General features: G+C 48.9%; 4 protein-coding genes across 4 annotated transcripts; 2 read left to right on the top strand and 2 right to left on the bottom strand.

Annotated features, from left to right (window-relative positions):
• Positions 1 to 432: 432 nt before the first annotated feature.
• On the bottom strand, positions 433 to 4,692 carry HOO65_090132 (uncharacterized protein; the record flags this gene model as incomplete). The annotated part of the gene is made up of 3 exons (XM_071004425.1): positions 433 to 1,323; positions 1,406 to 1,965; positions 2,079 to 4,692. 3 exons carry the CDS (start codon positions 4,690 to 4,692, stop codon positions 433 to 435), a joined length of 4,065 nt encoding a protein of 1,354 aa, XP_070856018.1.
• A 6,305-nt stretch (positions 4,693 to 10,997) lies between these two features.
• Positions 10,998 to 14,854, top strand: HOO65_090131 (putative ribosylation factor GTPase-activating protein cnt6; the record flags this gene model as incomplete). The annotated part of the gene is made up of 5 exons (XM_071004429.1): positions 10,998 to 11,114; positions 11,244 to 11,324; positions 11,430 to 11,795; positions 11,932 to 11,998; positions 12,165 to 14,854. The coding sequence occupies 5 exons, from the start codon at positions 10,998 to 11,000 to the stop codon at positions 14,852 to 14,854; spliced, it is 3,321 nt and encodes a 1,106-aa protein (XP_070856017.1).
• A 1,617-nt stretch (positions 14,855 to 16,471) lies between these two features.
• Positions 16,472 to 18,900, bottom strand: HOO65_090130 (serine/threonine-protein kinase chk2; the record flags this gene model as incomplete). The annotated part of the gene is made up of 4 exons (XM_071004459.1): positions 16,472 to 17,184; positions 17,243 to 17,609; positions 17,666 to 18,817; positions 18,892 to 18,900. 4 exons carry the CDS (start codon positions 18,898 to 18,900, stop codon positions 16,472 to 16,474), a joined length of 2,241 nt encoding a protein of 746 aa, XP_070856016.1.
• Positions 18,901 to 20,957: 2,057 nt separating this feature from the next.
• Positions 20,958 to 22,474, top strand: HOO65_090129 (Eukaryotic translation initiation factor 3 subunit M; the record flags this gene model as incomplete). The annotated part of the gene is made up of 2 exons (XM_071004518.1): positions 20,958 to 21,526; positions 21,640 to 22,474. The coding sequence occupies 2 exons, from the start codon at positions 20,958 to 20,960 to the stop codon at positions 22,472 to 22,474; spliced, it is 1,404 nt and encodes a 467-aa protein (XP_070856015.1).
• Between the last annotated feature and the right edge of the window lie 765 nt (positions 22,475 to 23,239).

Here is a 23,239-nt window from a genome sequence, read left to right as displayed (position 1 = left end):
ATGGACGAAACAAAGGAAGCAAAGAATATCAAAGCAAAACCAAAATATCGCAGTAATATTAATTAAGATCTTAACTTGACTAATAGGGAGAAGGGGATATTTGTTTATGTTGATTGTGCCCGAGTCTACATGTGTGCGTGCATATCTGAGTGAGGTCAGGCAATAAATGGCAGGAAATTAGAGAAAAGAGGAGGAGAATAAAAGAGAATAAGAAAAGAAAGAGAAAAAGAGAAAAAGAGAAAAGGGAAAAAAAAGGAAAAAAAGAAACTACACATACAAACATAGCTTGCACATTCCATTCCAGTCATATCACGAGTCCCCCACACCTCCACCAGCATCAACACACCAATTTGAATACCAACCCACCATGCCCATCCCACCCCACTTACTCGGCCGTAAGCTCGCCCCCCCCCCCCCCCCCAAACCCCCACCTTACCGTATGGGAAGATTATTCCGCCCAAAGGCCCCAGACATCCTTGCACCGCCCTGTTGCATCATCATGACTGCTGCTGCCGTTGATTCCTGTCGCTCACGCTGACGCGAGCGCTCGCGCAAATATGGGGCTGCTTCAGGCCGCATGCGCAAGATACGCAGAATCCCGTCATCGCTCGGGTCCGCCTGGGCTTCTTTGCGCTTTTGCTCACGCGCCCGTCGCATTGTGCCTAAGTTTCGGCTCATCATGATACTGCGTCCACGCCGAATCGTCCCCATGCTGCCAAAGCCAGGTGCCATGGGACCCAAGCTTGCTGGCGCCGAGAGCCGGTTTGGGTTCTGCAGCATTGTGCGGTGTCGCTGTGCTGTGGCTGCTGCCATGCGCTCAGACTCGCGAATGAGGTTATCAGTAGTCTCGAGATAGAAAAAGTACAATGATGTAAACTCGTGGTACTTGGGCGACTTGAGGATGTCTTCTGGAACACCCAACGCCACGCCGTTGTGATCCTTGGCATTGAAAAACGTGAACATCTGGTCCCGCCACTTGTGTACAATATCAAGCTCCTTTTCTGTCAACGGCTTCTGGTCTGATGGCTTGTCACTAAGCGGCGGCACCATGAGGCTTTCTAATGCCATTAGCACTTCCTTCCACAGACGCGTCATGACAGCCAACATGGTCTTTTCCGTGAGAGTTTGCTTCATTATAGCAAAGTTGTCATGGAAATAATCATAGAGGGGGTCAAGTGCTTTGTCAACGTCCTCTTCTGATGCTGCAGGCTGAGCGGGCTGTGACTTGTGCCAGAAGTTCATGACCTGAGCACCAATACCACCTGTTTTGAGAATTGCACGTAGGGTCTCAAGTGACAGCGTATCATTGATTTCTGCTGTAAGCTGTAGAAAAGGTCATGAGAGTTAGTATGGTACATCCTATGCGTATGCCGTTGCGGGTCTGACTCGGTCTGTCTAGACTTACCTTATCTGTGATTCGTCGCACCATATCGCGCTCCGTACGCTTTAAGTGTCTAAATGCCTTGCCAAAGTGGAACTGAATGTCATCTCTCTCAGCCTCCATACTCACACGTAGCAAAAGACGACCTTGTGTGTCTAGATCTAGCCAAAACTCTCTCGGTAGATAGTCTTTAAAATGCTGTGGATCAAGCTTCAAAGCTGCCCTGCCAACGAAATCATGATCACCAAAGGTATCATAATCCCAGATTGTAGCGATAACATTAATGGTGCTATGCACAGTGATATCCACAGACTCGTCCCAGCGAGGGTTTAGACTACGATAGATGATGCGAGACTTGGCCAGCCGCTTTCGGTGTTCATCACATAGAATAATGTATGGGTCGCTGTAGCCCGACGTGTCGCAGGCTTTAAGATCTTCGGCCTCAATCATTTTGATCGTGAAAATATAAGTGTTGGAACCCTTGCGTGCAGGCTTTGGGGGGCCCTCAAACCGTTCGATCGTGGCAATACAAGCATCCACGTTCATGAGCTTCTCTAGCTTGTCCAACTCCTGAATGGCATATTCTACGTTGTTTAATTTCACGAATGACTAGAATAAACGTGTGTTAGTAGTTTTCCTAGTATACGCATGGGCATACGGCCATGAGAAAAAAAAAAGTAGGGAAAGAAACAGTGACTTGCCTCGGGAAAGAACTGGAAGGGCTCAGCCTTAATCTTGGAATTCAGTGCGTCTCTGGCATATTGAAACAGCTTCTCCTGAGCAGACTGTGAAGCAGCCGCAAGCTCGCGGGCCGATGGCCGGTCCATCTCCTTGGTGAACTGAGAATCGACAACCTCACAGTAACGGCCAATACCAGTGGCAAAAATACGGGCCAAAGTAGTCATGAAACGTGCATGATGTAGTTCGCTCTGCCACTTGAGCTTGAGAATCTGGTCAAGGGTCTGATTGAACAGTGAAAAAATATCAATGATAGACGAGCTGTGCCGCTGGCTATCGGTTGGGATCTCATCAGGACTACTTATTCGTACTTTGAATGAGTCCTGCTTGATGGCTTCCTCCACAAATGATATCACCCTCTCTTCAGCATTAGCAAGCCATTTTTGAACAAACTCCAAAAACAGATCTTCGACGTTAAAGGCAAACCGAACACTCGGAAGCAGCTTTTTGTGCATCTTGCGTAGATTGACGAGCTCGGTATACATTGTGAATCCGTCTTCAAACGCAACCTCTTCGCCCGTAATCTTCCCCTTCTCAATAACCTTCTTAATGATAGCCTCAGCATCAACCTCAAATGAAGGCAGGAGCTTTTCGATGAGTATGTCTAGCGGTTTAACTCCTTCGATCTCCTCGTCTTCGATCATGTTTCCAAGGTAGCTCTGAATGCGTTTCAGGGCAGCCATGACGCCCAGTCGCAGAGCTTGGACATGTGAAAAGTCCCAGCGATCCTCAGATGAAGGAACCTTGCCCTGCAAAATCTCAACATAGATCTTCTGTGTTGCTTCTTGGAGATCCTCCTCTAGGCCCTTGCGCAATTTCTCCTTATCCGATGGCCGTTGGTCAAAGGCGGGATCGCTGTATATACACTCTCGCAAGATTGTCAAGGCCATTGATGGATTTGGTGGGTCAGGCTCGTAGCACTTGACCACCATATCACAAACCTCGCCCATGATCTTATCGTAGATCAAGGTAAGAGATTGCTTGTAGGCAACAAAGTCTTGCATAGTCCACCGACTAGAATCAATATCAACTAGAGACTTGTCGTAGTTGGCCAAATGAGGCGGTCGCTTGACGGACTCTGGTGGACTCTGGATGTACTGGAAGATGTAGCCAATAGAGCTGAGTTCAATTTCATCATCGACATACTTGCGGGCTGCAATTTCAAGAAGAGTGACATGGCGACTGAACTGTGGGACACGCCATACGGTGGCCAGGAAGAGCAAAAACTCCGCTGACTGCTTAGACACAGGTATAAAATTCTCAGCCTGGCTCTGGGTAAGGAGGTGTGACGTCATGGTATATTGTACCACAGTCTTGTAGAAAAGACGAGGATTCATTGGGGTAAAGGTATAAGAAGAGCTTTCAATACTACGAATGCTACAGTTGTCATCCATTGACAACATGTTCATTGCCATAGTAGGGTCAAATCCCATGCCATCTAAATCGCCAGCAGAAGTGATCGCCTGGGCCATTTCAGAAAAAGAGCGATCTGACTCGATGTTGAGCGGAGGCAACGCCTTATTGTTGCCAGTGTTTTCCACGGGCCCTGTAGAGATACGCGCCAGGTCAGGGCGGACGGTGAGCATGTCCATCATGATACTGCTGAGGTCGCGTTTTTCCGAGGCTTTCCATTCTTCATATGCCTCCTCGACGTCAAAATCGCGGCTTTGGAGAGTGCCTGACATGCCAAGGTTCAATCTTTGCTGGTACGTCTTGAAATCTTTCATAGCAGCTTCTTCGGTCCAAATGCTTTTGTTGGTGTTGATCTCATTTTGGGCTTTGGACTGGGGGTAGCCAAAGATACGACAAACCTGCTGGACATAAGGCATGTCCTTGACATCGTAGCTTATGGGTACTGTGATTTCGACAGATGTAGTATTATTATCCATAGATAAGTCTTGCGAGTTGGTAAGAAGCTTCTTTTCTAAGGCCTCAAGTTGCAGAAGCAAATTGGCCTTGTCACGGTCGTGGCCTTCGTCTCGGAGAATGCGGATCAATAAGCGTACAAAAAGAGCAACATGGCGATCGGGAAGCAAGCGATGGGATTCATCTCCGGGGGCAGCATTCTTGGCAGCGGCCTGGGTGGCTCTAGAATAGACCATAAGCACCAGGGGTTCGATTTTGCGGTCCTTGAGGGTAGGGAGGAAGTCCTTGCTCGTAAACTTGGTGTAGACCTCTGCGAAACATCGTTTTACAGCAGGGTCGTTGTATCCAGGCATACGCTCGGATCCCACGACGACGCCCTGAAGCCGCTCTAGCAAAGGGGTTCTGAAGCCATGGGGGAGCTTGGACGAGCCGCCCGTCGAAAGCTCTGTGAAGATGAGGTGGTTTACACTGGTGGTGGAGCGATGTATAGGTCTCTGGGGGTTCTGCATGAACTGGCGGCGTTTTTGGCGAGGTTGGATAAGGTGGTGCAAGAAGGCTACTCGCAAGGCGTAGGAAAAGGCTTCGTCTTGGGAGATTTCGGCGGTCTGGGGCGAGCTTCGTGTTGCGCGAGTCGGTGGAGAGGAAAAGCGGTTGATGCTCTGGTGATTGTTGTTGGCCCATGACTGGCGGACAGACGCGGTAGACATGGCGAAAGGTCGAAAGGGGGGTGGGGAGAGAGAGGGCGGGAGGGGAAGGAGGCGAGAAGCAAAGATAGGGAGTTGAGTGGTAGCTAGCTCTAATATCTCTGCGGCTTCGTGCGGAGAGCGACGTATGAAGGAGCTCGACTCGGTGTGCAAAATAGAGCAAAGTCACAATAGTCGAATAGCTTGGAAGATAGGTAGTGAATCGGCTCGGTGGGTATGTGAGTTGGCAAGTTGTTCGATCGGTTCGGTTCGGTCCAGTTCGGTTCAGTGTAGTATATTTGCTTGTAGGTATCAATTAATTGATAAAATACTGAAGGATCGTCATCACAGTCTCAAAATTATCATCATCCGATATTGTTACGACGATGAGGTCAAGGATTCCAGGGCCTGGCTGTAGAAGTCTATTGTAGAATCCAGCATGAAGTGCTCGCAAGACGAAAGATACTAATAGCCAAAGCAAGATGAGGCGCTGGGCATGAAAGATAGAGGACAAGATGGAAAACTAGGATAGGGGTGACAATTCAAGCTAGGCCAATTAATTATAAAATAGGAAGACGGAATCAAAAAATGGCGGTGGAAGTGTTTCGAGGAAAAAAATAAAAAAGAAAGAGAAGGAAGAGAGTTTCAAGAGCGAGAGGGGCGGCAAGCCCAAAAAGCGGGATAATGCTGTAGAAGCTGTGGACAGCTAGAGGCTTGAATATTGGGTTGATGTAAACTGCAGTACAGTGGGTTCTCGTGGTCGAGATCACTGGAAGGATGAAGTGCAGAAGTGCAGAGCAGGGCTGGGACAAATCCCGTATAATGGCCTAATTGTAAGGGGGGTTATTCGGTAGCCTGACTAGCGAAGCAGGAGGGGACAACAGTGGGCAGTAGTAGATGATTAGCATGTCGGCTATCAAAAACAGAAAAATAAAAAGGAAGAAACATAAACAAGGGGGCCTGAAACCCGGAGGAAAAGATGAGGAGGATAACTAGAATTTGGTAGAAGCTTTGGATTCGTTGGCATGATTGTGTTTCCTAGGCCGAACAGCAAGAAGCCAAGTGTGCTTGACATAAGGGTTAGGGTGAGACATAGACAACAGAACAATGAAATATTGGACAAAGGGGTCAAAAGTGGATCAGGGTTTTGTGGGGAGTCTAGTAGCAAGAGAAAATATTGAGAAAGGTAAAGCAAGTCCTGACTGAGGTCCCAAGATAGTTTTGGGCTGTTTTTATCTTACTTTCTATACTTTATTTCTTTCTAAAGACAGAGAGCTGTTGGTACCTCCATTTTGGTCGGAAAGCGTCGTTGTTTTTGGAGGCTTCAGCAGTGCGGGGCAGTGGAGTGGAGGACCCCTGGCGCACAGATCCCCTGCACATGCCGGACTCTGGAGAAAAGACATCAGCGGCCTGGCGTCCATCTTCTGCATCATTTGTGCTGTCTGAGTCTCCTGTTGCCCACATGGTGACCACGTCGAGGCCACTGCTTTCCTTTTGGGGGCGACCCTCATGGGAATGCAATGAAATTCTTTAACCATAAATGGTGGCAATGACCACCCCCGAACGTTTCAATGTTCTACAAGCACAAAATCAAGCCGCAAAGCAGAAACCCACGCTTTCGGTGGAAGAACACGCTGCTCGCCGGGCATAGGTAGGCAAAGTCCGATTCATCAAGCCCAGATACTCTAAGAAAACCGAAAACAAAGTTAGTGGTACCTTCAATAAATGGAGATGGTACGTGAGAAAGCTCCCGCCAGTTGTAACATTTAGCGTGTACTGGCCTGATCCTGTACGGGTACTGCGCTGGCATGAGAGCTGGTGAGTGGAAGGCGACGCTCGAGAACATCGAACGCGGAACCATGCAGAAACTCCTCCTCTAAATATGCGGATGGTACAAAATCACATCATGGGGCAGCGGAAACGACCACATTTGCCAGTTCCAATAGCTTCATACGACGGTAAATGGCCAGGTCAGCCTATGGATCGGAATTACACCAAGGAAGTGTACAAGATATGTTAGGGATCGAACCGGAGTCGTAACAGTGCGCCAGAGCATTAGGCATATTCTCGTGCTGTACCAACACGCAGCTAGTATTATCGCAGTGCAATCGTCCCCTGTTTCGGATACTAAGCGCCAAGAATTGATGGCAAGCATCAGCCAGATGGACTGATAGAGAGGATCAGGTTCCCGAGCGAAGAACCAACCGGCGCGTAAAGACAGGTGATAGAGTCGTACTGAATCCCCTTAAACTAGATTGGACTGGTCTTATCGTTGTCGCATGATATCATGGTGTGTATGATGATAACACAGAAATTGTCGAGCTGGAAGAGCAGCGTGCGGAACTCAAGCAGGGTAACTACTGGATTGATGGCCTCTCAGACGAAGAGCAGATACGGCATTCTGCCTTACGAGAAGTGCCTTACGAGAGTAGGCAGCTGAGAGAAATGCATCTTTTCCCGATTGCTAGAAAAGTGTTATGGCCCATCTGTCAGCTTGACAAGCAGTTACTGAACATTCATAGCTTTTAAGGAGTCATCGACCTCATTAACCACAAGCTGTCCGTTTCACGCAGGTTCGCCTCGTCACCGCCATTCACAACGGGCTGCCCATCCGAGAGACAACCAAATCATGAGTCACCACCACCTTGAGAGGAGATATATAGCAGATGGAGCGACTAAATACCTCTCAACATCCACTAGAATCGTTCTCGCCTTGTCATTTACCTCCACTATTCTCCGTCAAGTACTGCTGCACCCCCAATCGAGAATTGATTCATCGACAGATGCAATGTGGTTTGCAATACTGATGAGGGCAAAGTAATGCTTGAGGGACATAGAGTGTGGGCTCTTAGAACTGTAGATCGATGAACTGATAATTTTTAGGGTTAGGCCCACTAAATAGAAACATACATCTCTGCCAAGTTCATCATACGTCGTATGGAGCTAGAAGAAAACATCCAATAGGATGTGATTGAGATACACTTAGTGGGTCATTTGTGGGTTGTTAGCTCTGGAAGACCATTGTGCCATAACCACGCTTTGTTGCAGATATTTGCAACTGTACCAGGTGTGGTCGTTTTTGATGCGGCCTGCGTTCGCATCCGCACTGTTGACTCTGCGGTCTGTTTCCCTCTCGGCAGATCAGTCGAGGGAATCATGGAAGGAATAAGAATGCTGATGCTCCCCTTGGAAGGGTGCTTGTTTTCCTCTCGCTCAACACCTCACTTGCAGACTCACCGCTTCGCGATCATTCACTCAAACCTGCTCGTCATGACGCTTCCCAGCAATATCAGCCCTCTCCTCATCTGCGTGTCTTTAGAGAGTGCGAGAGGCTCTGCTGGCGCTTGGGAAGCATAAGGTAGTTTGGCAGGGGAATTTCTCCAGGCTGCCAGGCGCTGTTTGACATTGCGAGAGCGCGAGAAGGAAGGGAGTCCGGATGGAATGTAGCGTAAGAGCAGGAAATAGCATTCGAGGATGGGTTATAGAATTATCCTTATCCAGGATGGGATCTGGCGCTAGGGGCGGCAGGGGTAAGTGTTGCCGTAGGCATACTTTGCTTATTTGGACGGTGCCGCTAAACCGGAGACAGTAGCAGTAAGTCGCGATTATATCTGGGTTTATTTCGCTCTGGGGTTCTTTTTATCTTTTTTTCCTTGCTTCCCCGCCGACTAGATCTGGACTAAGAGGAACGACATGGAGAGTCTTTTTTACAGCTGGCCCAAGTGGCTTCACTAGAATGAGGAAAGAGGTGACGTTGGGTCACGCTTGGCGCTAGTCCTGGCCTATGGACTTAAGGGAGGAGTTTAGAGCGAGAGATAAGTAAGGAGAGCGGTAATGGGATCATGAATTAGGGGTGGGAGTGTGAGGCTGTGTGCTGCAGGTAAAAAGAAAGATGGGCGGAAGCGTATAAGGAAGAGGCCGCTGAAGATTTCCTTAGGACATGCATGGCGTGCCTGCGATCTGTGGCGTGTAAATACATGCATTTGAGTTACTTGGGCAGTTCCTGTGTAATGTATACTGCACATGTAGTGTGTATGACACTCCAAGGACGTATCATGCTCCTGCATGTGCCTTTCACGTGCCAGCAAGAATAGCGCCCACGTACTAGAACGTTGCAGTCAACATAATCACGTGCTCTAAGTGCCCGTACTTGGAAAATCACAAGACAAAATACGGATCATCTCGTCGTTTAACTAGCAGGATTGCCATCTGCTGACGGGGCAGTTCGCGCTAGTATCTGCGTCGTGTACGGACTTAAAGGTGTAGCTGCATCGACATGGGCACCCACACGCACCTACCTGGCTAATATGCGAAAGTAAAGTACATACCGCTGGCCTATGGCAAGACATCTACAGTCGAGATGCGTAAAGGCTATGCTAAGGTGGGAGATAGTGCGTTAGTAAGGTAGACATCGACAGGCCCACACGCTCCTTGTAGCTGCTTCCATCTTGATCGCCGTCTAATGCTGGCAGCGAAGACTGGCAGCTTTGCACATGTCTGGCGAGCATTGCGGCTTGGTGGCTGGCTCGGGCTTCCACACGGATTCTCCTAGCCTGACTGGTTGGGAGACGTTCTTTCCGAAGCCCGCCTAGTGAAAGTTGTAGGTAGAGGCAGCGCTGGCCTCATGCCCATGGCAACTATGCTTTCTCTGGGCCTCTTCCTCGCCCCCTCGCTCCTTCCCTCCTTCCCTCCTTCTGCTCCGTGTGCAGTGCTGTGCTGCGTGCGATGTACAGTACACCCACTATCTATCTCCCCTTCTTATGCCCTTATGTTTCTGCCTGATGCCTGATGCCTGATGCCAACGCCATGCCACAGTCCTCCTTTCTGGGTTTCGCTTCTTCTCTTCTGGTTTCGTGCGGCAAAGCTTAATTCCCTGCTGCTATTTCGCTGGCCACCTGTACATTTACACTGTGCGGCGCGATTTAGTGTGTGCGAACATCTGCGTGCTGGTCGTCGTAGCGCACGACGGCCGCGATTCCCATTTTGAAGTGATGTATTTGCCACTCTTCCTGTCCCTTTGGGCCTCTTGTCCGCTCGTCTCCCGGCTGTTGGACCCTTCGCTCCGGCCATGCGGCCCCTCTTTGGCCCTGGGGTGATTCCATTCCATTCTTCTCAGCTGTACTGTTCTGCCCCCCGTTGTTTCGCCCATGATGAGGGTGACCCCTGCAGCAGAGCTCCGCTTAAACTTCTGCAGCCTAAATAAAGCAAAGCATCAGCACTAGCGCTCTCGGCTTGCACAGAGGCCTAGCGGCACTAAAGCCAGGAGTAAAAGCCACCCTAGCGAATCAGTGCATTGAAGCCGTTAACTACGGCCCATCAAGGACTAACGGCTAACGGGGCCATCAGACTCACTACAGCCACCGCGCTAGAGTCACTGAAACGACGCCCCTTGTAGTCGAAGCTGTGTCTATTTTGTTTTTCCATTGCTCATCACGAATATTTCCCTTTTCCAACTCTTAGATTAATCAATAATCAATCTAATTTTCCCCCACCTGAGCGAGCGTGAAGCACTGTTGATTTCGTCTTTTTTTCTTCCTTTTTTCTCGTTTCTTTTTCTTTTTTATTCCTTTTTTTCCTCTTTCCTTCCGCTATTTTTCCCTTCTATTGTTTCCTTTTTTTTTTTTTTTTTTTTTTTTTCTTTTTTCTTGTTCTATTTTCCTCATATCTCCCGTCTTCCTCTCTCCCCTCTTTCTTCTCCTCTTTACCCCTGCCTCCCTTGTTATTTTCTTTCTTTCTTCCATCTTCTTGTCGCAAAAAGGCCCGTTGCCAAACCGCTGCACGCTGCTGCCCTGGGAATTTTGCTTATCATCTTCTGACTGCGTCTTTTGTCTCTTGCATCACAGCACGATGTACAAAGCCTGAGATCTGCACCCACCACAAACAGAACAACTGCTGTTTATTGGCCGTCATCCCTTGTCTCGACTGGTTCGACAACACCTGCGAAAAAGAAAACATATCTCCATCTTATCTTCCATCCTCTACCAAAACCCACCTCGACAACTGGCACAGAATCACATCCCACCAATAAACTTCTCTCCGCTTTCCTCTCTGCTCACCTGCGGCAACCAACACAACACGCCAAAACTGGCAACCCCAGCCCTACCTCTGGCTCCCACATCCTCGCCTTGCGTCCTGTCCTGGCTGCCCTGTTTATACGATAATTTTTAGCTTAATCGATCTCCGTCCTCTTGCTGTCTCCCTCTTTTCTCTCTGCCACCCGTCCAACATCATTTCTGCTAGCCCACTTCGACTCGAGGACTCGCCCAAATTACTATAAACAACATATCCCGCCATCATAATCCCTCGGACGACCGACCGACCCACCCGCCATGGGCAACGTCAGCAGTCGTCTGGATACTCAGGCTGCTCTTTTCTTTAGAGACCAGAATCGACGTAGGTTGCCCCTCCGCGCCCCAGTGTCCTCGAGGCGCTGCTCCTTTCCTGCAGTACTGGGATCGCAAATCTTGTTTATGCAACACACCTCTTTCCTCTGAGTGCTGACACTGCCCGTGAAACAAATAGTGTTCATATCCTCAGTTAGCATCACAAGCCCTCGAAAACACTCTAATATACAGATATTGCCAAGTTCCTTCCCTGCCTCTAGGTTCCTTGCTTCTCGGCCTACTGGTGATACAACCCCCATCGACTTTATCCAGGTAAGACAAGACAGGTCTTCGTTTTTGGCTCTGCCCCGGTCTTGTGCGGCTCATTCTAGATTCCTCCATCAACATGCCACTAACCTTCTGTCTCTGATGCTACAGGAAGGCGATGTCTCTTCAGCTTCCCCGGCGCAACCACCCTCTTTCCTGCTCAAACTCTCTAGCGATGAAGAGCTTGTGTTCAACTTTAAATTCATTATCCGGCGCTCTGATGATGGGACCTCTTCGCCGATTGATACTAATATCGCCGGTCTCACCTTTGTCCATGGCTCTAATCCCCGCGACGTAGAGAATACTCTCACCAGCGAATTCCACTCAAACCCCAATCTTCATAAAATGGACAATGTCACATTAATAGGCGACTATGCAACTAATGGGAGTCCGGCTGTGAGTTTTGAATGGACTTGGAAATGGCAACCTCCCAAGGCCATGGACGAGCGTCAAGCTGGTTGGAGAAATACTTGCAGTGTAAGACTTGCCTCGTCTCCCCCTGCCACCATCACCCACTAGAAGAAAGGAAAAATACTACTGTCTGATTGGTGTTTTCGATATTATTCTGTCGGCCATGAAATAGTCCCCCCCTGCTAACTCCTGCTCATCCTAGTTTGTTGAGTACGACTCCCGTGCCCATCGCTTAGAAACATTGGCTAGCTTTTCTTTCTGGGTTGCAAGTAAGTACTGTCGTGTCGTACCTTGATCCAGCCCGCATACAAATGCAGACGGCGCATGCGATCAGGCGCCACTTTGTTACTCATTCTCATGTCTTCTCTGTCTTCGAGCTTCTCACGGAGATAGGCTCGGTCCAAGTCGAGTAAACGCTAACAGATTTACCCATAGACGATTCCCAGCAATCTATTAGCCAACCAACGTCCCCGATCCCTTTTTTCATGAGCGTGCCACCAAAGGTTCGGGTGGTGTCGGCACAAACAGTTGACTCAAGACTAAGCAGCAGCAACGATATCGATGAGCCTACTTCGCCAATGATCCCAAATCTCAATCCTACACCTTCTAGCTCAGTTACCACCATCTCGCCCCCACAATTCATCGGCACTCCGTCTCTTGCCACTCCTGTCAAGATCGATATAGTATGTCCTAAGCCCGATAGCGAACTAATAGCTACCGACGATGGGCCAGTCTTCAGAGCCACCATGAAATCTTTAGAGCAAAAGACAGGGAACATGCGAACACAAATGAAGAAAGTTCTTAAAAAAGCCGAGAGCGCACACGCTTCTCAAACCGAGGCGAATATTGCTTTTGAATCATTTATTCAGTCGCTCCATGAAGCGTCAAAGACAAACATGAACGCAGTGAAGCCAGCCATTGACAACTTCTTCGACAAGATCTCCCAGGAAATCCTCAAGTATGAAACACAAAACATGGAAAACCTCAAGGAGGTCATTATTGATCCTATCACGAGGCTGTACACCTCAGATATTAAGCAGGCTGAATTCAAGAAACGGGACTTCGAAGACGAAAGCAAAGACTACTATGCCTATGTTTCTCGCTATCTCGGCCAACGGCAAGACTCTGTCAAATCCAAGAAGCTTGCCGAGAGCGATAGCAAGTATCAGTCCAAGCGGAAGAACTTCGAGCTCAAGCGATTTGACTACTCAAGCTTTATGCAGGACCTACACGGCGGCCGAAAGGACCAAGAAGTCCTTTCCCAGCTTACTCGTTTTGCCAAACTCCAGGCTGAGAGCTTTATAAACACGTCTAAACGAATAGAAAGTCTCATGCCTCATCTAGAAGCCTTGCGTCAAGAGGTTCAGCAGGCCGACAAGGAATACCACTTACAGAAGATTGAGCGCGAGGAGAAACGCCGCGTTCTTGAAACTCGAGGTCCTATTTCCGACACAGGAATTGCCTCCGCTAACGCAAATCCGCTGGGCTCTACAAACGGTCAGTCAGCCTTGTCTGACTCAGAGCTTGGAAGGGCTGATAGTACTAGCTCGCAGCTTCGCCCCATATTGGGGTCGGGATCTACGGTGGAATCCTCTGGTCTATCAAGTCCGGCAAACAATTCAAAGTTTAAGGGCATCCGTGATCTGGAGGATCGCAACCATATTATGCTCAACACCTCATCGAGCCCCGGAGGCAGCTCGCAAAGAAAAGAGGGCTTGGTGTGGGCACTTAGCCGACCAAATGGTCATGTAGACCCTCGTGCGGCCCTGAAACAGTCAAATTGGCACAAATTTTGGCTCGTGCTGGACCAGGGCAAGCTGCAAGAGTACAGCAACTGGAAAGAAAAGCTGGATTTGCACATGGACCCAATTGATTTGCGCACAGCCTCGGTCAGAGAAGCCCGTAATGCTGAGCGTCGCTTTTGCTTTGAAGTCATTACACCCAACCTGCGGCGTGTTTACCAAGCGACATCAGAAGAGGACATGAACAGCTGGATCGTATCAATCAACAACGCCCTCCAAAGCGCCATGGAAGGTCGCGGTGTGAGGGATATAAAACCTAGCCCTGTGGTCGAGTCATCATCCTTTAAACGAGATATTGGTAAGATCCTAACGGGCAAAACTGGGTCTCTTCATGGGCTACATAGCAACTACCAGGCCATTAGCAACTCAGCTGGCGTTCCAACCCGTAGAATCACGGTTGGAGCCCGCCCTAGCACGGCTAGGACAACTACATCTAGCTACGACGAGAACCCAGATCGCCTGCTTCAAATGCTGCGCGAAAATGACCAGGGAAATGCCTGGTGTGCTGATTGCGGCTCAGGAACCAAGGTTGAGTGGGTATCCATAAACCTGGCTATTATCCTATGCATTGAGTGTAGTGGCATTCATCGATCTTTGGGTACCCATATCAGCAAGGTGCGCTCCCTGACCCTTGACATCACGTCCTTCACGCCCGATATTATCGAGCTTCTGATGCAAGTGGGAAACCGTGTGGCCAATATGGTTTGGGAAGCACGTTTGGATACGGCGTTAAAATGTTCCCCTCAAGCAACACGTGAGCAACGACTGAGGTTTATTACAGCCAAATACGTCAATCGCGAGTATGTGACTCCGATTTCACCTACGCTGTCGCGTTATGCCACGGCCGATGAAACTCTTTTGGCTGCCGTTAAGAAGAATGACATTCAGCAGGTGATTTATGCCCTTGCTCTCAAGGCTAACCCCAATCTTGCTGATCGATCTCGCGGCACGCCTGTTGTAATCTTGGCCATGGCTGCCGCGAACCCGGCTTCGCCTGCGTCTACAGGCCTCACTAAGTCTGTAGCAACAGTGGCTGAGCCTGAAAAAACTGCCACGTTCCCGGTAGCCGAAATGCTTTTCCAAAATGGGGCTTTGGTCCCCATGTCAGCACCGGCGTTCCCGCTAAGCCGCAGTGCCCAGGCATATCTCGATTTAAAGAGAGGCCGCGCAAATCTACTGACATCAACTAGCCCTGAAGCCGGTCAAACCCTCACTTCGAGCCCCAGCACTCATGAGAGAATGCAGCGCGATAAGGAAGCCAGAGTGCAAAAACGCCTGAGTGCTGGAGGTCGGCTAGCCAAATCTCCCATACCTGAGAAGTAGAAGTCCCCAGATTGGGTTAATCGGCTTGGCAGACTACCGTCTCGATGTTTATGTCAATACCACGAAGGACAACAGCATCAACACGACCACACGAGTTTGGATATGGAACTGGATTTAGACTTGGGGCTCTGCATAGATTTGCCTCTGGATGTAGGCTCGAACTTGAATTCAAATGCGAGTGACCAGAGTCACAGCCAAGGCCTTCGCCCATTCCAAAGCAATAATAGTGCCCAGGGTCAACTTCCTCGACAGGAAAGCGATCAATGGAGCTTTCAATACAACCGGCCAGATGTTGTTTCTTATCAGGGCCCTAGTGCTCATCATCAACAGCAGCCACAATTGCAACAGATACAGAAACAGCAGCAACAACAACAACAAAACCACCGCCATCATGACCGAACACATCCACCACTTACACATGTGCGTCGTGCTAGCTCACAACACAGTTCGCCTGGACGTCCCCGGCCCCGACGAGCCTCGATTACGACATCGATTCTTCGTCCACGGAGAAAGCGCTGCAGTGAACCAGACGTAATCACCAGGTCATCCGTCTTGCAAAATCCCCTAATGCGGCACGATCAACGAGACCGCGAGGGCGACTCTGAACCAGAATTGGCGTCGTTTTCTGCGCATTCAATATCTGCGCCATCTTCGCCCGCTCGGTCTCACCAGCACAAACAAAGCCAGGCGTCGCATGTACCACAGGCTCCACAACGGCCTCCACCACCACCGCCCCTGCAACAGTCACAGTTGCAGTCATACCAGCAAGTCTTCCCTCACCCGCGTTTGGTTGTGCCTTCGCTATCGGAAAATGACTACACCGATCTACGCAACATGTTTTGTCGGCCGTCCCAGTCTCCGCCACGGTCCCGGGCGTTGTCACCGCTGCGCAAGTCGACGTCGTCACAACCGGGCTTGGTACGCGAGCAGATCTCGGAGTCAGAGTAGCTTTCTGGCTCTTCTTAGTTGACTCTTGGTTATGAGCCCCGACCGGATATTTAGCTAGCCGTTGCTCCGTCGATGTCGATGTCTTATGCTCTTTCACAACTTGTCCCTGTATTCTTTTTCTTTCCCCTCCTTTTTGTATCCACGGCCTGTCCTCCTCTCTCTCCTCTCCTCTTGCGTCGATCTTACCGGATATCTTCACCTCTTCCACCCATCTGTTTATTTTATCCATCCACCTCTTTGCCATGAATTATCTCCGGCAGCATGTTTAATGTCCAATGTCTCTTTTCTTTTCTTTTTTTGTTTTTTTTTAGGTTCCTCTCTTCTTTTTCAACCGACTCCGAGGTCTTCAGACTTATAATAATAGTACTTAACGTTTTCTCTGTAGCAGCCTGTTGCTTTCATCGTTGGGACAATTTTTGCTCGTAAAAATGGATTTACTATAATATTGACGTCAACTACTTCCTTGCATCATCATGAGAGCCCCCAAAAAAAAACCCCGTCTAAGACGAGAGACCCTAACTATAGCTAATTAAACCAAGAAACCTTGTAAAATACACGCCCCAAAGACAAAAAAATAACAAAGCTTCCATAAAAATATCCAGATAATGTCAACGACAGGCAACAAGTTGAAAGAAACCTGGTAAAGGCTCATGACTCTCGGTCGTTCCGCTATCGACGACCCTCTCGGGCTCGTCGGTCCTCTCCGTCACGACGATATTCTCTCCGGTCATCTCCCCGCTCTCTTTCTCGCCGGTTTGCTCTAGCTCGGTCACGATCCGGGTCCCGTTCACGATCTCGGTCTCTTTCCCTATAATGTTCCCTGTCTCTTTCCCTGTGTCGCTCACGATGGCCATTTCTTCTCTCCCCATCCTGAGCTCGAGACTCTCTTTCTCTTTCTCTTTCTCTTTCTCGATCTCGTTGCCTATCGCGGTCTCTTGGGCGCTCCCGCTGGTGACTATCTGCAAAGTCGCGGTCACGAGCACGTATAGCTCCTGCAGTTGTTATGTCATGTGTCGCCTCTGTTGTAGACGAAAGATCGGCTTCAAGCAACACTGGGTCGCCATAACCACCGATGGCCATAAATTCTTCTGGACGCCTGTGATCTGCAGGGCGCATTTCGCGACAGCGGTTTGCCGACGCTGGTGTGGAGCGCTGTTGGTGACTAGCATCGCCAGGATGTCTCATCCCAGCGGCTATATCAGCAAGCATGGTCCGCTGTCGTGTCACACCACGACGGACGCGGAGACCCCGGACGCCTTCAACAAGCCCATTGGTGCTATCAGCAGGGTTTATGCCACCGGCCATCCAGGGATGTGCAAGGCATTCATCAATAGTAAGACGCTCTTCTGGATTTACTTGAAGCATGCTCTCAACAAAATCGCCTTGATCGCAATGACATGTTAGTCTTTTATTCTAGTGAAGATAAAGGATATAACTTACTGGCATTTTCGCTAATAGGGTCCCAATATGGGGATGGGAATTCATATCTCCCCTGAAGGATCTGCTCTTGCATTGAGTATGGAAAGGCACGACTTGTGAGCTCATCGGAGAATGGGGGGAAGCCACATAAAGACACATAGAGAATCACGCCAAGTGACCATATATCTGCGGCTCTATTGTAACCATGCTTTCTCTCCAGAACCTCGGGGGCAACATAAGCTGGAGTGCCACACAGCGTGGTGGTGAATGAATCTTCACCCACGATCTTGGCAAGGCCAAAGTCGGCAATCTTGACTAAGTTCAAGTTATCACGATGAAGAAGGATATTCTCAGGCTTTAAATCACGGTGAACAATGTCGCAATCATGCTGATGAAGCAGTTAGTAATATTGTATAGCGAGAAAAAAGGACAAAAGTATCTTACCAAATACTTGACGCCATTAAATATTTGGTTGAAAAGCCTTCGTGCTTCGTCTTCTCTCAAGCGCCCTTTTTTGACGATGAAATCAAACAGTTCACCACCTTCCATGTATTCGAGCACAATGCGTATAGCACCATGATCGTAGAGGCTTTCCTTGATTTGCAAAACATTTGGGTGGTCTAGCGTTATTAGGATCTTGATTTCATCGCGCAAGGCCTCGTCGCACTGGGGATCAGTATGGTCAACATTGAAAAGTTTAACCGCATATCTTTTACCGGTGCTAATCTCAAAACACAAGTTCACCTGGCCGTATTGACCAGACCCGAGAGAATAAGACATAGTGTATTTTGAATCGAAGGTCGAGGTTTGAAATCCTCGAGGGTAATGGAAAACGAAAAAGGCCAGACCACACAAGTCGATCCTATCGCCATCTTTAAGGACTTTGTGATTGTTGCGTCCCACTATGCAGTTGTTGACAAAGGTTCCATTCGTTGAGAGGTCTTTCAAGATGACGCTGCCGTTAGTCCCGTTCTCCAAGAAGATTATGCAGTGTCTATTGGACAGCGCGGGGTTGCTGATGCAAAGATCAGTCTCTTGTTGCCGACGGCCGATGACAAAGCGCCCTGGCGTAATTTTGTTTCTTGGCCTGCCGGTGATACCAAGTTGCCTTTGAGCAGAGGTTGGGCGTGGCATTTCACGCTTGAGGATAATACGCGAGTAAGAGCCCCTCCCATATACAATTAAGTATCCCCACACACCCTGCTCGCACTCTTCAACCTCATCTAGCTGCGAATTGACGCGAGCGATGGGCTGTGAGGGCGTCTGTGTGTCGCCTGGTGAGGAGGGCATATGGACCTGGTCGCGGCTTTCGACACCACGCCCATATCTGACATGATCGATCGGGCGGTGGTCATTTCGAGAAATTGGAGGAGTCGCAGCATAGTCTCTATAAGAATCGTCGTCTGCGAGCGATGCTAGATACCGTTCATCGTGCCCCGGAGAAACTTGTCGATTAGCCCTTCGGCCGTTCGCTGGACGGTTGCGCCTAATACCACTTGAAGCCTCAACGGAGGTAGCAGCAGTAGACAAGCTCGCTTGTGCAGCAAGTCGGCGAGAGCGGCGCCGTGCGCCAGAATCCGGGGACGTGTCGCGAGCCTAGGAGAGGCTTTGTCAGTGCACATGACTTTAGATGACGGGCTTCATAACATTGTGAAAGATAATTGGCTTACTCGTGGCATTGTTGGCTTAGTGAAGGTCGATACAAGAAGACACAACGCGGAAGTTATGGGCAACAGCAGCGACAAGGTTGCATGTAGTAGAGAGAAAGAAAGAGAAAAAGAACAATAAAAAGGTAAAAAGGGTAGAAAAGGACCAGCCAAACTACCATCAATCTGCACTAATGTCAGGTTCGCCCGCTTTTGCCTGGCCTTGCTTCTGTAAACGACAAGGGTCGTTATTACGTTTTCATAAGAGACGACAGGAGTAATACGAGTCAACAAGCAACAACACAGAGAGCAAAAAGCGAGGAAGATGGCAACAGCAAAAAGGCGAAAAAAAGAGCGAAAGGTATACACATAAAGACAAGAAAAGGTGTTCAAGAAAGAAAAAAGACGGATATGGAGAGATTATAAAGAATCAGAGAGGCAAGCGGCTAGGCTGATATGCACGTACTTGACAAAATTATAAGAGGCAAGACCGCTTAATGTAATATTAGAAAGCGCGACTGCGAATTGGAGATGACTGCTGAAAGCTGGGCGCAGATTTCGTTCTCACGCATGTAACAGCCAACAAGTCAATGGCACACAGCAACAATTAGCAACTACTCTTTTACGTTCCTTCCCCTCCACCTCTTCTTCCTTCCATTTCTTCTTATTTCTTGCATTGGAGAATCCAGAAAGGGCAGACAGGGCAGACAGGCAACAGGCAGAAGACAACAGAGGGAGTCAGAGGAGGGATTGATAAAGAGACAAAGGGACGAGAAAAGGAGCGAAACATAGGCAGACAGTAGGATTCACCAATCACATCAGAAAGTGGGTCGGGAAGGAATCGCGGAACCGGGGCAAGAGCACCAGGTACTGGCTGAGATGGGGAAGCCAGCATTCGCGGTAATAAACACACAATGAGGCCATTACTGTGTGATCGATCTTGCTTATACACATATGTATGTTCTGTATGTAACAGTACATATGCATATATCACGTACATGTGCTTAAGCCTGACATGGCAACAACAAGGGCTTTGTACCTTTGTGTCCTTGCTTAGGCCTGAGTGATGAGGGATCTGCGAGAAGCGACCAACAAGGGAAAGGGAGCCCATATACTTATTTATCTCGACCTGCATTGCTTCCATGTCGACTTTGGCCTCGATAACTCAACTCCGCTTCGCAATTTTCTTCTCCCTAGCTTAGAGCATTGGCCCAAGCTCCTTATTTCGCCAACAAGCAGTCAGTACTACTTACTTTGCACGTAGTGCCCACTTACTCAGCTTGGGCAAGTAGAGCCCCTCCTCTCCAGCTCTAGCCAGGCCTCCAATACCCCCCAGTCAAGTTACGTCCGACTTGCAGCAAGCTGTAACTTGCGGCGTTGACCTTCAAATCTGCCAATAAGCCCAAGTTCGTATGACAGGGAAGACGGGAAACAGGGGGAAGAGAGGCAAGCCACAAGTGGGGTTTTGTTTGGGTGTCTTTTACTGCTTTAATCTCTTTTATGACATGCAACTGCGATGGGGATTGTGAAATTTCAACCAAGATGGCTTGCTCATAGTTCAGTCTGACAAATTTCAGCCAGAATGAGAATATGAGATTACTCTATCTTAGACCAGAGCTTTAATGAGTAGCTACCAGCAGCTCAGGAGCCCCATTCCGTTTCTACTACATAGCACCACTTTAGGAAGGGACTGTTATTTCTCAATCTGCACACAACCCTAAGCAGCCACACTTGGATGAAACCCTTGATTTCTTTTTGGGCCAACCGATGTTTAACCGGGGTCACCCTAAAACTCTGCTTAACCTTTATCCCCACAAAAACTGCCCCTCCATTTTCACAGAATTATAATATTTTTTCTTCTCACAAAGACGACGTTTTACCGACAAGACACCCGTTTCGCGAACCCAATTGAGATCCTGCATTTTGCTCTCTCCTCTCCTGACGACGACCCAAACTGTGGCTTTAGCTTGTCTGTCCTTCCTGCTTATTCCCTCTTTTCCTCTGGACGGCTGGTCTTGGACTTCATCCACTCATATTGAATCTACTCTTTATCTGTTTTCTTCTACTTTTCCCACCCTTCTGTCGCAATCATGGCTGCCGTTTCTCAGGCCCAAAAGTCTTCCGAGGCTGCATCCCTTGTCTTTGTCGAGGGCTCTTTTGAGGAGCTCGCCTTGGAGATGGCTGACTTCCTCCGTATCGCCGATGAAGTCAAGCCTCTGGTGGAGACCAAGGCTACCGAGGAGGTTCTAGCCAAGTTAGTTAAGGCTTCGTCTTCGCTCACCTCTGTCCCTGAGAACAACTTCACTGCTGCGGCCAATCTGATGATCTACCTCGTTTTCCAGTCTGCCGATCCCAAGAAGCACCTTCCTGCTCTCTGCAGCTCATTCTCTAAGCCCGTTGCCAACTCTATCAACGGTGTCGGCCTGAGCCTAAACGCCCTGACCACCATCTTCAACCTACTCCCTTCGTCTAATCCCGTGCGCTTCCGTGTTCTGCTCGAGATCCTCAAGTACCTAAAGCAAGGTGGCATGTGGGAGAGCCTGCGCCCTTACCTCGAGTTTTTGCCCGCCTGGATCCAAGAATGGGACTTGTCTAGAGACCAACAACGCCAAGTCTACGAGGAGACGTCCGAAGTCGCCAAGGAGGCCGGCCATGATGGGTATGTAGAGAGAAACGTCACGCTCTTATGTCAAGCAATAGCGTGTCAGCGCTTTTGCAAATTCCCCTTGTCCATTTCGTTCAAAACTAACCTTGGTTTCTTTTTCACTACAGGGAGAGCTTCCAGTATGTTCTCAAGGCTCTGCGTACCTTCAACCCCGACTCAACCGAAGACCTGTCCTCTGAGCCTGCCCAGCGGTTGGCTTTGGCCGCTGTTAAGGCTGCCCTTCTGTCTAACACGCACTTCTTATTCCAAGAGCTACGTAGCATTCCTGCTGTGCAGGCCCTGAGTGACTCTCACCCCGCCTACGCTCAGCTGCTCGAGATTTTTGCTGAGCAGGATCTGGAGGATTACAACGATTTCAATGATGAGCATAATGGCTTCCTCGAGTCTGAGGGTCTTGATGCCAACGTCCTACACCGCAAGATGCGTCTGCTATCATTTGCCAGCCTGGCGGCCGCCACCCCTAACCGCGAGATTCCCTATGCTGCTATTGTCAAGGCGCTGCAAATCCCTGATGATGAGGTCGAGCTGTGGACCATTGATGCCATCCGTGTGGGCCTAGTCGAGGGCAAGCTGTCCCAGCAGAAGAGCGTATTCCTGGTGCACAAGGTCACTTTCAGAGTATTTAGCATTAGACAATGGCGCGAGCTGTCGACGCGCGTCGACCAGTGGAAGACTACGTTGCGTTCAGTGCTAGACAATCTGCTTCAGGCACGCACTGACCTTAAGGTCCAACAAGAGCGTGAAGCTCAGGAGCTTGAGAACAAGCTGGCCGCTGCCGCCGCCAACAACGCCGATAACGAGAAGGGAAACAGCAAGGGTGGCCGTGGCGGCGACCGGAGACACAACAACACCAATAACAACAACCGTGATCACAAGCCCCGCGGTGGTCGTGACCATAAGCAGCCGAGGGAGCCTAAGGAGCGGAACGAGAACGACGACTAAAGCCGATGAAGTGTATAAAGAAGATGCAGAACAAACAGAATGAACTCACCAAAATGAACAAAACATGCCTGACAAAGAAAACTTCTGTTGTCTATTTTTTTCCTTTTCTTTCATGATCAAAAAGAGCTTCTCGTTGTTTCTTTTCCTCAACATCCAAGCCTGATTTCCCTGTCTTCCTCTCCCCCTCCCCTTTCCTCCTCACACTATTTTCATCCCCATTACCTTTTTTCTTATTCCTTTTTCTTGTTCGTTTTTTCTAACCTCTACACATTGTGGACATCGGTTTTTCTCTCCTTTTTTACATGTTGCTTCCCCTTTTTCTTAAAACGTGCCTTTATTGCTATCTTTGTGTCTAGTTTGTTATGGAATCTGGTTTTGTCATTATATCTCTTGTTTGCCCCGTTCACCTAAAACTCTTCTATCTTTCTTTATTTCGGTATTCTGAGTGTACTCGTCCTGTGTTTTTTCTTCTCGATTTTGTACCTTGCTTGAACCTCACAGAGTCCATTGCAATTTGTGGAAGAGAACACCATCTTTTTGCGTTACGTAGTTGGGTTGAATATGAAGACTTTGATGTCGCTTAAGGGAGGGAAAGAATCTACATAAAGGAACTATTGACGGTGGCCTTTGCTACTTTCCTATATCTTATGACGCCTGTCTGCGCTTTCTTATCTCAGGCTAGCTCTTTCATTCTTTGAATCTCAGTTAACAAGCATAAAATTAGGATGAATATTGTGCGTTGACCCAAGTCGTGTTTCTTCACTA

This window comes from Ceratocystis lukuohia (assembly GCF_044167205.1).
Source record: "Ceratocystis lukuohia strain C4212 chromosome Unknown Supercontig9_pilon, whole genome shotgun sequence".
In the NCBI taxonomy this organism is placed as follows: domain Eukaryota; kingdom Fungi; phylum Ascomycota; class Sordariomycetes; order Microascales; family Ceratocystidaceae; genus Ceratocystis; species Ceratocystis lukuohia.
The sequence above is the reverse complement of the archived record's forward strand: the minus strand, read 5'-3'. Positions and strand labels throughout refer to the sequence as shown.